This window comes from Acanthochromis polyacanthus, chromosome 15 (assembly GCF_021347895.1).
Source record: "Acanthochromis polyacanthus isolate Apoly-LR-REF ecotype Palm Island chromosome 15, KAUST_Apoly_ChrSc, whole genome shotgun sequence".
In the NCBI taxonomy this organism is placed as follows: Eukaryota; Metazoa; Chordata; class Actinopteri; family Pomacentridae; genus Acanthochromis; species Acanthochromis polyacanthus.
In genome coordinates this window covers 986615-999669 of record NC_067127.1, presented here as the reverse complement: position 1 = coordinate 999669, position 13055 = coordinate 986615, and the positions used below count along the sequence as shown (strand labels likewise).

The 13055-nt window shown below is 40.6% G+C and overlaps 1 protein-coding gene across 1 annotated transcript in view; it reads right to left on the bottom strand.

The window, feature by feature from the left end:
• The window catches only part of anapc1 (anaphase promoting complex subunit 1), a 76710-nt gene that overhangs the window by 23716 nt on the left and 39939 nt on the right, over positions 1-13055 (bottom strand). The window contains exons 29-42 of the mRNA XM_022189648.2: positions 12632-12718; positions 12347-12486; positions 12051-12169; positions 11337-11467; positions 9466-9606; positions 5430-5582; positions 5239-5320; positions 4115-4206; positions 3282-3416; positions 2679-2761; positions 1908-1986; positions 1748-1822; positions 388-440; positions 104-251 (exon numbers count right to left, since the gene is read on the bottom strand). Of these exons, the coding sequence (XP_022045340.1) occupies positions 104-251; positions 388-440; positions 1748-1822; positions 1908-1986; positions 2679-2761; positions 3282-3416; positions 4115-4206; positions 5239-5320; positions 5430-5582; positions 9466-9606; positions 11337-11467; positions 12051-12169; positions 12347-12486; positions 12632-12718 (1518 nt within the window). The remainder of the gene's footprint in view (positions 1-103; positions 252-387; positions 441-1747; positions 1823-1907; positions 1987-2678; positions 2762-3281; positions 3417-4114; positions 4207-5238; positions 5321-5429; positions 5583-9465; positions 9607-11336; positions 11468-12050; positions 12170-12346; positions 12487-12631; positions 12719-13055) is intronic.

Sequence of the window (13055 nt, the reverse complement as noted above, 5' to 3'; positions counted from 1 at the left end):
CAGGGTCCAAGTGACAGCACAGATGAAATATAGGAGATCATTGTCTCAGCGTCTCAGTTAGTGACAGACAGACGGCTTTTCTTCTTAGTACTTCTGTTCTTACCACTGCAGCTGTACCAGCAAAGGACATGATCTTCATGAAGGTCCTGGCGAACTCGTAGAGGCAGTCGAAGGCGTCAGAGTTGGCAGAGCCGGCGAAACGTAAGCCCAGTGCCATGCAGGCTCCGGCTGTGATGTAGTCCTGGGCTTGGCTGAGGGAACACATAACATCACAGGATCAGTTCTGGTTCAGGCGTCATTACCACACCTGCAGAAAACACTGATTTCTCACAGGATTCACTGCAATAACCAACATTTAATACAGATTTTAGATGATTAAATACTCACGCCATCGTCTCCATGTTAATGTCCTCTGAAGGGTCAAAAGTTCCCCTCATGATCTGAACACATAATATACAAACAAGAATTATACGTTTGGATACTGCACCTTTAAATGAGCATAAAACTCTTCTGTATGTAAAAACAATTAACTGATAGACTGAATAAAAATGTACAAAGATACTAGCCTAGCCCTGCTAGACCCATGTTCTGAAGACACAAGGGTCAAGGGAAGCTCGACAGGGAGGGAGGCGGGCTAAAAGGTTGTCTATCAAATCCCTCTGCAGCAATTGGGTAGGTATACAACCAATCAGTGCAACGAATAGGCTCCTAGAGCGCCGGAAATCAGAGGATGCGGGAGTTCGGTGAAGCCTTATTTATACAGTCAATGGGTGAAGCTCAAGTATATTACAGACATGTTAACAGAAAGATTATTCAGAGTCGGTGCTAATGGAGCTCAACAACTGTTGTCGTTTTTGTTGTCGACCCTGACAGAGAATTAAATTCGTTGCCGTGGGTTGTCTAGCGCGGCTAGGCTACAAAGATACAGGATTGATATGATAAATGTAAGATGCTGTAAATGAAAGATAAGACGTTCCTTCCCTCATGGTGAAATGATTTTACTTAACAGACATGGGTCAGAAACTGGGCTTTACTGAAATGGTTGAATGAATTCAGGAATTACAGATTATTTAGAATCAGACTGATTTTGGATCAGCTGTGAGTATCTGAGTCTGTATAAGCTCTGGGTGCAACTGTTTATAGCAATTATACGTACAAATCAAACTGAACCAAATATTTATCCAGAAAGAATGAGAAACATTTACATCCTCTTATTATATCATCTAATTTCAACTCTCAAGAAACTCTCACATTAACTGAGAGGAACGGCATGTCCACCACACCGGCTCACCCATTCTGTGACGAAACAAACATTTTTTTTATATACTTTCCACCTCCCTTTCTCGGCAACAGCCCAGCAGCTTCACAGCAGACCAGTTAAACAGAGTGAAGTTCACGGCTTATTTCCTCTGCAGCAGCTGTTAAAGACATTACTGACGTGTTTACATGCTGCACTTTGCTCAGACAACCCGTTTGTCTCAGAGCTTTCTCTTGCTTATTCTGCTCATCCACTTGTTCTCTGGGTGGTTCCCTGTAGTATTTATTCTGTTCTGCTTTAAAACCAACGACACAATCAGCCACCAGAACTAAACTACTGCCCTGAGAAAGAGAAAGCTGCCTTCTTCCACAGACATGAACCAAACCCCATAGCTGGGAATCCTTGACATGTTATAGTGACTTGTTTCCAGGTCTGAATGCATCACCACTCACTGACGCGGTATGTGTGCTAATACGTGCATTTTCTCACCTGGGGTATGTTGCTCTTGACCCACTCGGTGTTAGGGAGGATTTCATCCCACATGATAATGCACCGAGCGAGAGTCTGAAGGAGAGAGGCAGCTGTCAGATAAAGGGAAGGTGGAAAACAGTATTTCGCTCACACACACAGTGACTGGTGCCACACTAACCCTCAGCAGCAGAAACTCTGGTTTAATGAAGTCCAGCAGGAACCAAGTGTCTGGAGGTTTCAGCCAATCAGCGATCGACCTGGTGGACGGGACCGGGGTGAGAAAAAGGGAGTGTTAATACCTTCCTTCAACACCCTCTCAGCCGACATGCAGCAGCATCAGATGAGCCTAGAAGAGGAAAGGAACCCCTTGACCAATAGATGGAGGAGAGTTTCTCTGTAGGTTATGATGCTCTGATCAGGAGTGCTCATATGGATGAGAAATAACCGCAAATTAAAACACAGCACACTACGGACCTGTTTAGGAAACTCAGCGTTTGGGGCAAAGCTGTCATGGTGGAATGTCCTTTGCTCATCATAAAAGTACAATCTGAGGTAGAAGACGACATTTAATAGCTTCAGTGTCGTCTTTTGATCTAAAGACCCAGAAAGAACTAGAGAAGTGTACCCATGTTTCTGTTTCAGTCAACTGGTAAACCAAATGATTCAAGTCGTTATTTTTGAAAGCCTACGTCCTTGTAAGTGTGTAAAACCTTTGAACTGTTCTGTAGATCCATGTTAATAATAAATCAAGACAAAATTTAATGGTAAGAACTGACACTGACCTCCTTTTAATATGTAAATGGATATTATATCACTTGCGTTACTGGAATAGTGCAGGCAGCTGTTAGCACAATCCCAGATCAGCTGATGGAAAGTACCAAACTCCCTGATAAGCTTGGTTTACTGCTTTAAACATGGGAGGATCTGTCAGCTGTGTGTCTTCTCTCACCTGTTGTTGGTCTTGAGGTAGATCATGGCGAGAGCTAATGTGGCTCCAGGACATGTCACGTCTACATTTATGGTGTCGCCCTCCTGAAACGACCATTCAAGATTAAATAAAAAACAAAAACCAGACCGCTACTATCCCTCCTTCTTAATCCATTCTGGAACTCTGTTATGTGTGGTGTCACTAAATTTAAACAGATGTGTGTCCTACTTTTACACAACTAATCACGTCTGAAAATAGCAGCATATGAACATCAAGACTCATGATTTTTAGACCGAGTGTCATTTGTTTCACACAGCTTTGTTTAATAATGTTTGACTCATGATCTCTGGATGTGGGGTTTGACATGAGCCAACAGCAAAGAGTCTGTAACAGAAGCACCAACATCAGCACTGATGTGTGAGGTGAAATAATGTCAAAGTTAATATCTAATTAACAAAAATATTTGTGATGTGGGCTGCTGAAGGACCGCTAAAACTATACGTGAAAAACCAAAACATCTGTTCTGAAGTCAAATGTCACCACAATGTGAAAAGAAATAGTAGTTACACAGCCACTGTTTTCATCACTCTGAAATAATGAATTAAAAAGGATTTATTCATCTACCTTGATCTGATAGCTGGGGGATTTGTGCCTCTCGCGGTTGGCGCCGGCCTGAGCTCTGCGGTGGCCTCCAACCATGTACTGATACAGCTGCTCAGGCACGTTCAGGTCCGTCATCCCAATCAGGTTGCTGCCATGCTAGAAGAAGAGAAAGGAGGAGGAAAAACAGGGAAAAAGATCAGAAAATAACAATGGAAAGAGGACGACGAGGACAACACTAAGGCCAGACGAGGGAGTAGCTACAGGTGCAGATGTTTGGAGACACGAAGAAATGAGGAAAAACAGACACACAATAGAAAACGAGACACCCAGGGGGACAAAAACACATTGTGGACTTGTGTGAGAGCTTCCATTCTTGTCATTTCTCAGTGGGAATCAACACAAAGCATCACTAAGTGCATAAGAGCAGACAACAGCTTCACATGGGGCTCCTGCTACACATCCTATCTGGTATTCCCTTTAGACAACAGCTAGTCACTCTGGATGGAAGATTTAACCGCTCAGTCCTCTTGATGTTGAACATATTTGGCAAAATGCAAATAATTAGGTAAAAAAAATAACAAATAGAGTGGCTATTTATGGGAGAAAAAGTTCAAAAATATCAGTTAAAAATAAAAGTGTGACTATCTGGAGTTAATTAATGATCAAATATCAACAAGTAGACCGGACAGAAAGCTGGAGGAAATCACTGGGATCTGAAAGTCAACTTCATGTGAGACTCTGTGACCAAAAAACTCCTGAAAACCACCTGATCCATTCCAACATGAGCCACCCATCTGGAACTCCCAGCAGTCTAAAGCATTAAGGCTTTATAGCTGTTTTTATGTGTGACTTACTCCCAGACAGACCATGCCCAGGGCGAGGCCAGCAGCCAGCGAGTACGACTCTCTGTCGGTACAGTACTCCATCTCTGGACCGGGAGGTCGACCTGACAGACACACACAGAATACTACCGTCAATACAAGACAAAAAATATATAGAAACCCACTTAAAGCAAAATAAAAAGACTGGAAGAGCACAGAGCAGAAGATCAACGACCTACAGATCCATAAGTAAATTCATCATGCCCTGTGACTTTTATCAGCCCTTATTTTTGGCCTTATTGTACTTTTCTAATTCTCTAATTCATGCGTCTCCAATGCTTCATTTGTATTCAAATGCTGGAACATGAGAGGGTCAGTAAAGTTTATTTATCTAGTCTTCAAACCAAGCCAGTGCTTCAGGGGCTAACTTATTATTTCTAGCCTTAAAGTTTTCAAAATCTGGGCCAAGGACAGGATCCAAATGCAGAGCAAACCCAGAAACATTTATGGTAATGTGTGCAGATATATTTCTTTGTTTGAGTGTTGGCTAATCTGACTGAACGTGCTAAAAGTCTCACTAATGCTCATACCTCATACCTACCAACAGTCAAAGACACTTTATAGCACAAAGACAGCAGAAAATTACAAATAAACAGATGTTTTTTCTTTTATTTTTATTGTCAGTGACATGAACTATAAAAGACAGAAATACTTTGGTTTATAGTATATTTCTCACAGCTCTAGAAGACCTTTCAAATTTCATGTTTTAATCAAAATATCAATTAGCATTGGTCAAATTATGTCTGTTTTATTGTAAAAGCACTGCATTCTTTAGGTTAAAAGTATTAACTATTTGATAACTGTGTGTATTTGCAGAATATTTCATGTTGTTTTAATCAGTATATCCAGTTAATTAGCATATGTGTAGATCATGAACATCAAATCTTTATATTTGAAAAGCTGGAACCAAAACAGTGAAATAAACATCCTATTAATCCTGCATTAATCATCGGTTCCATGTCTGCATTAACCTCTGACCATTAGGAGGATTCTTCTTAGGACTTCAAATTAAAAGTTTGAGTATCCTTGTTTTGGCCCTGCAGTAAATCCAGGTTTTGTCTGAAAACATCTCGCTGTGTTATCCGTCTTTTACACACCTATTTCAGACAGCAGGACCTCAGCGTTGTGTCTGTGTCCTGTTCCCTGGTACACCAGCCCGATGCCAATTACAGCAGCAACCTGAACGACAGACACAGACACAACTGGACGCTTATTGCTCATTTACTGGTGGAAATCACTGCAGTTTTTTTTATTATGACAGTGTCTTCGGCTACGTGTGGACTCCTACCTGAACGTTGTGCGGCACGTCCAGCTCAGTGGAGGTTGGAGGAAGCAGAGCGGGGATGTGGATGCTGAGCAGGCGTGTGATCGACATGTCCATGGTGCCCAGTTTGGCTGAAGACACGCCCAGCAGGAGCCCAATACTGGTCATCTCATGGCCCTGACAGCGGCGGGACACACAGAGGGTTCATTTCACAACACAAGCAGCAGTGGGTTCAGAAAAACAGCCAACCTGTTTCTTTCAAAAATAGATACAAAGCTCATACAAACAAAGGCTAAAAACATGTTAAAGGAGAAACTCAGCAGCTGTAACTGATTGGAATAAACTTCCTATAATGAATTTTCTTAAAATAATGATCAATTTGAGGAAAATTAGTTAAGTCGGACCACGTTCCATGATGTGTGTCCCTTCCAGTGGAATCAGCTCCAGCTGTGACTTCAGCATCCCAGAAGTCAATCAGATTTCACGTCGGTTCACCACGAATGACGGCTTTGATTAGACCCTGACATGTTTACCACCAACCGCATGAAACAGGTCAACGATAAATGGAAATACAAGCTGGACATTTCTGCTCTATGTCAAAGTTATCACCAGTTTTATAAAGGACGCTGATGTTCAGTCATCTATGGGCTAAAATCAGTTGAATCAAATAAAATGACTGTGATTCACTGTCATTTAGCCAACCAATACATTTATAAATTAATCAGCAAACTTGAAATGTCTTTTTTTTTGTAAACAGAAACCTGAAAATGTATCAAGAAAAGCTAAAGACATCAAAGAACTGACTAAATAACCACGTGTAAAGGAAAAGAAATGACATTTCAGGGGAAGTAGCTTCATTTCTCTGAAAAATGAATCAATAATATACAAAATAAAGAAGAACTTTCTAAAACGTATTCTTTCAAAAGAGCAGATTCAAAGACACACACATATCTTAAAGTCAAAAAGAAACAAATGAGACTGATTCTGTTTGCAAAGTCTGCAGCAACGAGGTACACACACACACACACACATACACAGAGAGAGAGAGAGACACACACACACACACACACACACACACACACACACACACACACACACACACACACAGAGAGAGAGAGAGACACACACACACACACAGACAAACACATACACAAAGAGAGAGAGAGACACACAGACACACACACACACATACACAGAGAGAGAGAGAGACACACACACACACACACACAGAGACAAACACATACACAGAGAGAGAGAGAGACACACACACACACACACACACTCCTCCACATTCTCTTTAAAACCACAGCCATATACACAATTCTGATGAAATGATCCCGAGTCTGTCAGGGTAAATTCTGCTCTAGAGCGAGAATAGAAACTTAGAGAAAACCACGGGCTACAAACAGGTTTTACTGTCAGACACGTTCAGGGCGTTCATTCAGACTGGAGGCTGATTCTTCCTTCAGCTCTCTGTGGATGGAGAATGAACGTGTGGTGATGTGGACCAGTTAGGGGATGTGACCACTTTGTTTGATGATTTTATAGTTTATAATTTTAACTACAGATTATATATACATATTAGTGGTGGGACGCGATTGAAAAAACCTAAATGTAATTAATTACAGGGTTTGTAATGAACTAATCATGATTAACTGCATTTTTGTCAAATAGCAATAATTGACACAATAATAAAAGTTTTTTGTGCAAATAAATGTTGGTTGACACTGAATCGATAAATAGACATAAATGAACTTAAAAAACTAAAATGTTTGTTTCATTTATTTATCTGCATTTTTCATCAGGTTACCGATAACTCAAAGCGACATTAAAGCGATTATATTCAACATTTGAAGACTTGTTGTAAACTAAAGCACTTTCAAAGTCTTGAAAAGCGGTCTATTATGGGATGGCTACACCATTAGCCAGCACCAGGGCTGTCATAGTTATGGTATCATTTGCATAAAGTACTTTCATTTATGCAAATGCGGCGCAGGGAAGGGAGGTCTGACACATCGCGAAACTTTCATCAAAAGTCTAAACTAGCCGTCGCTGAACTAAAACCAGGACAGATGCAGCAGCAAACGCTTTCAGAAATACTTTAAACAGTTTTCTCATTAAAAGAGAACGTTTGCAACAGAGCCGTCATGTTGGTCCGACGTTTCTGCACCGAGTTCGTCCTGCGGGTCTTCATTGCTGCTGGTAAACAGACTTTAGGTTCATTAGCGCCACCTACTGGGCTGGAGTGTTCATCAGCGTTAACGGCGGTCCACAAATTAAGGAACTGAGAAAGGTGCGAATAAATGTGTTTTTTTTCTGTAATTAAGTGTAATTAACGCATTACATTCCAAACCCTAATATATATGTATATACAGAGTTTATGCATCATACAAGATGAAATAAGTTACATTTAGACCACTGACTGGTGAAGTGAATAACATCGATCATCTTGTTCTAATGCAACGTTCAAACCTTGAGTCCTGACATTCATGTGGATGTTTGACATGCACCACCCACCGAAGCATTGCAGGTCAAAAAACGCCTCAGTGCCTGACCAAAACCCAAACTAGCAGTCCATTTAGCAGACCAGATGTTGGTTCCAAAGCTCAGTGGTCCTAAAATGTACGTTGGGTTCATAGAAGTCCATCAGGATGTGATGGCCTTTCCACACTGGCAGCTTTATCACTTATTAGTGAAACGCTCACATTCACCAGAACCGCCTTATTGCACAATTCAGTTACATCCCAGCATATGCAGAGATCACATGTAATATGAGTCAATAATTAAAGAAAACTGTTTGAGAAAGGGTCATATATTTTAATAATTAAACATCAGACCCAGATGAATGCATTCCTTGTTAGTCTGTACTTTCTGTTCATGCTGATTTGTTTTGGTCATTTTGTATCTCACTTTTTTCATTTTGTGTCTCGTTTTTGTTATTTTGTGTCTTGTTTTTGTCACAGACGATCTTGTTACCATAGCAACTAAATCTTTCTCAGCCTCCAGTTGGTTCCAGTATTGTTCTGTGCTGTAAAGTTATTAATACAGATGATTATGTGTAGCATGTGGCGTTTCTTATTTTTCTTAATGAGGAAAAGTCCTACGGAATTCCGTCCCGTCGCATTGATGGGACTTCTGGCTCAGACTCTGTGTCCATTAAAGCAGTGATAACAGATATTAAGCTGTGAGTCTGTAAGGGCTGTCATATCAAAACTAGACACATATAGCAAGTTAAAAACACCAAAAAGAAGTCTTCACATGGAGTGGTACTGATGCTGGAGATGTTGGGTCCGGGTCCATGGACTATAGATAGATTCTGAATGTTAAGATCAAGGCAACTAGAACGTCATATCGAGGTACAAAATAAAAATCTGAATCTTTGGAGAACTTCCTGCAGCATTGAAGCAGGACAGATGGCAAAGTTCTGCTGGATTTTCTTCACATTTTCAGTATTTTTCAAGTCTTGCACTGCATTTACGTAGACATCACTACAACCATCTAAAGCTGCAGCTTGCATTCACATTCTGAACCAAAGTGAGAGGTGAAAACACATCAGTCTTGAAGCCAGTTTTGTGGACACTCGGAATGGATTTGGCGCTGTGGTTTTTTATCTTTAACCAAATCTTTTTGCTGACTTCATAACCGAGCAAAAAATAAGATCTGGCTTTCAGCATCCTGTTGTTTTTCTCACCTGAAAGTGGGAAGGACTTGTCTCGTGTCGAGGTTCTCAGAGGACAGAGTTTCGCTTTGACTGGCTGCTGGGCTCCGACGCAAGTTTACATCTCTCACTTACACTCATTTAGAGAAAAGTGTGTGTGGGTGTGTGCAGGTTAATGAGGGTAAATGGGTGTATCTTTGTCTAAACTGTATTTAAGTTCACGTTTGTTTTCCTTTCCTGTCACTGTGAGCTGGGTGTGTGTTTACTGTGCCCAGAATCTACTGTAAACCCAGCAGTCAGGTACCAAATATATCCACTAATCTGCAACTGTAGCTTCATAAACAACACTTTGGCTGTCTTTGTGTTGTAAAAGAAACACTGCAGCAGTGTCAGTGCATGTACCTTGGTGAGGTAGTCGTGTATGTTGAGCGTGGCCAGCTTGGTGAGGTGTCCGTTGAGCCCCAGAGCCATGAGGAAGCCTGCGTACTCGTTAGCCAGCTCTGGGCTTTTTGGCTTGTTGTAGGCGATCCAGGCCGAGTCCACCTTAGAAAACACAAAATGAAAGTCATGTTTATTTGTACAAGACAAGGGAGGCTGGTTTACTGCAGGGGAGTGAGAAAGTTTACAGTGTAAGCTTGAACAGCTCTCCATTGGTTTGTCAAAGTATTTTCAGATTTTTCACTGAAGCCCAAAGCTTGTTGACAGGTTTGACAAGAATATTGCCTTTAACCCTCGTGTCGTCCTGCGGGTCAAACTGATTCGTTTTAAGGTTTGAAAATGAGGGAAAAAATATTTTCACAGTGAAACCTCTGATGTCCACATTTTTAACATTTCTGGGAAATTTTTGAACATTTTTTGGTGAAAAAAAAATGTTTCTTTAAGAACATTCACAAAAAAAAATTTGTGATTATTTTAGATATTTTTAGGATTTTTTGGAAGATTTTTACTCATTTTTTGAAAATATTTACAAAAATTTGGTTTTTAAAAAAAAATAAAACTATTCAGGGAAACTTTTAAGGAATGATTAGAATTTTCTTCCTGAAAGTTTTGCAAATTTTCCAAAATTTGTGGAATCTTTTTGCTGAATTTCTGGATTTTTTCAGACAAAAACAGTATTTTTTGGTGCCTGTAAATGAGGACAGCAGGAGGGTCAAAGAACAGCCAGAGTCACATGAAGCTGTAAGAACAGACAGGACCATCAGAGTTCCAACTTTCTGACGATCCTTGAACTACTCACCTGCAGTTCCTTCATCACATTTAACCAAACTGATGGTTAAAATCAGGATATTTCATCTATTATTCTCTGTTTCATTTATAAAAAAATAAATCTTCTGCTTTAACTACATTCTGTAAAAAAAAACTTCAGGACTGTGAAACCATCAGTGCTTCTGCTGCGACATTAACCCACGTGACAAAAATTAACAGACTTTTGCGGCTCGATTGGGCTGCAGGTAGATACGAGACAAATATGGAAAATAATAAGAAGAAAATATTTAGAGAATGCTCAGTCACCTTACTTCCAGTATTGCTAACATTTCTGAGCACTTGGAAAAAGGTTATGCAAACTGAATCCTGGATTTTCAGTTTTTCTACAATCCATTTTTTATTTTTTTATTTACGGCAATAAAACCGTGTGACACTGCACAAGAGACATTTCTGAGGTCCTTGTGCTTCTGGCCACAGTGTTGGACTTTAATTGCAGTAAAAAAAAAAAAGAGTAAACAGTGACTAAAAACCTGACAGGAGCAGGAAAAATACCCAGAAAATTCTTGGGTTTCAGAGAGAAAATATTTCCCAAAACCATAACAGAGTTTAAAAAAAAAAAGTAAGGATGATCAGGTGTAGAATTATTTATCAAATAAATTATGCACCTTTAGCTGTACAACAATAATTTATAATGTCCACTGAACATGAGCTAAACATGGACAAGCAACAGACAACACACAGATTTAAAATTTAAGTATTGAAAGTGCAAAAAGTACATGAAGAATTACAGGCTAGAAAAATCTGTATTTTTATTAATACAACTTAAAACTTTTTCGTATTTTAGCTCAATGCTTTAAAGACCTACAGACACCCTGTCAATGTTCATTTTCATACCAACATGGCCTGTAGAATGTAATATTTAGGAACATTTCAGCCCAGTTACAGATGCTCCACTGAGGTTTCACACTAAATTTGACTGACAGTAAAAAATCATTTTCCTTTGTGTTACTGTATAAAAGAGCAGAGGGGCTGATGAGGAAGTTGTGCAGCTCTGGTTCTGGACTGACCTGTGAAGCCGGGGCTATTTTAAGTCCAGCAGCTACTCCGTTATGGAAACTGGGCCAACTGGTCATGTTGGGAGGAACGTCGATGTTCCCGCTGTTCAGATCCACCATCGTGTTCCTGGGAGGGGCGCGACCTGGGGCAGACGCACAGAACAACAGGAAATAACACATGGTTAATACCTTTGACCTGAAGAACGCGGCGATTTTCCGATCAAACAAACATAATTTGACAGGATATATGAAACACGATGGGCATCAAGAGTTGGGTTTTTCCCTTCTAGTTTGCAGATGAAGTCTTGTTTCCGCTAGAACAGAGATAAAGCTCACTGTGACAGTTTCTATTATTGCACAAACTGATTTTATCTTCTTGTTACGTTCACCATGTCTAAATTCTGCATTTAGCTTAGCCTGGAGCATTCATGGAATTTTCTGTCTCACTGTGGAATAGACTTAAAAATTCCCTGATTTTCACCAAGTAATTGAGTGTGTTTTCTGAAGAGGCTGTGTGGCAGAAATTTCGTTTTCTCCGCAAGTTTGTAAGACTCCATGCAGACAGCAGTGGGAACGCACGCAATCCGTAGTTACAACCTCCTTTAAAGAGGCTACAGAGGACTGAAAAAGCAGGAGAATAAGAACCACCACGCGTCTGTGGTGTCGGCAGCTGTATGTATAATCAAAGCTTCATGTTTGGTTCATGTTTCAGGACCACCGTGTCACCTGTGAGGTTGAGTTTGGGGACAGGTAAAGGTTCAGTCGGTACAGGGTGGTAGGAGAAGAGAGTGAAGAGGCCTCTGCCCACCGGGAGAGCCATGGTCCTCTGACACAACTGAAGGAGTCTAAGGAGAGGACAGACATGGACAGAAGATTACCCCAACGGAAACAGACTCAAAAGAAGACAGAGCTGACAAGAAGTAAACGCCAATCATTTTCAAACTGTAACACTGAAATAAGGCGATAAGATGAAAGAGAAGAAAGAAAGCAGAGCCTTCTGAGATCAGACGTGTTCTACTCACTTATTCTCTTTCTCCTCAATGTATTCGTGGTCAGAAACCTCTGGGAGCTGCACAACACTGACCCGAACAGGCCTGGAGCTCTGCAGCAGCCTCCTGACCTCCTGAACCCTCAGATCCTGACTCCAGATCAGTCCTGTGACCTGAGGAGCAGAGAGAAGGGATGAGCTTTACATGTTCTCTAAGGAGGTGCTGTAGCTAAAAGAGCCTGGACAACAACAAACACGGCTAGAACAGAGTAACTCTGAAGTAAATAATGAAAAAAAACATGTTTAATGATGCCGTTACCTCTTGAATTATGTCCGACATCCCATCTTCCTCTTCATCTGCTTCAGTGGTTGGAGGAGGCTCCAGGGACAGACCTGAGCCCACAGACTGCAGACACATCCACATAAAATACAGATTAACATGCAGACACAGTAGAACCTGCCAGTCATTACACTGCACATACACTGTAATGACTGATGCTGTATTTAAACAACCTCACAAGGTGAATATTCATACAACACTGATTAGAGGGGTACAAATGGAAGCTCCTCTCACAAAAACATAAGCAGGAAAAAAGACAACTTGGGGTTAATTTTATAATCAAAAATCATCAGGATGCTTTGAAACAGTTCCATTTTTTTCGACATGCTGGTTGTTCTCAGCCTCAAGGTTAAGATTTTAACTAATTTTCCGTTAGCTCATTACTCAGCCTTCACACACAGTT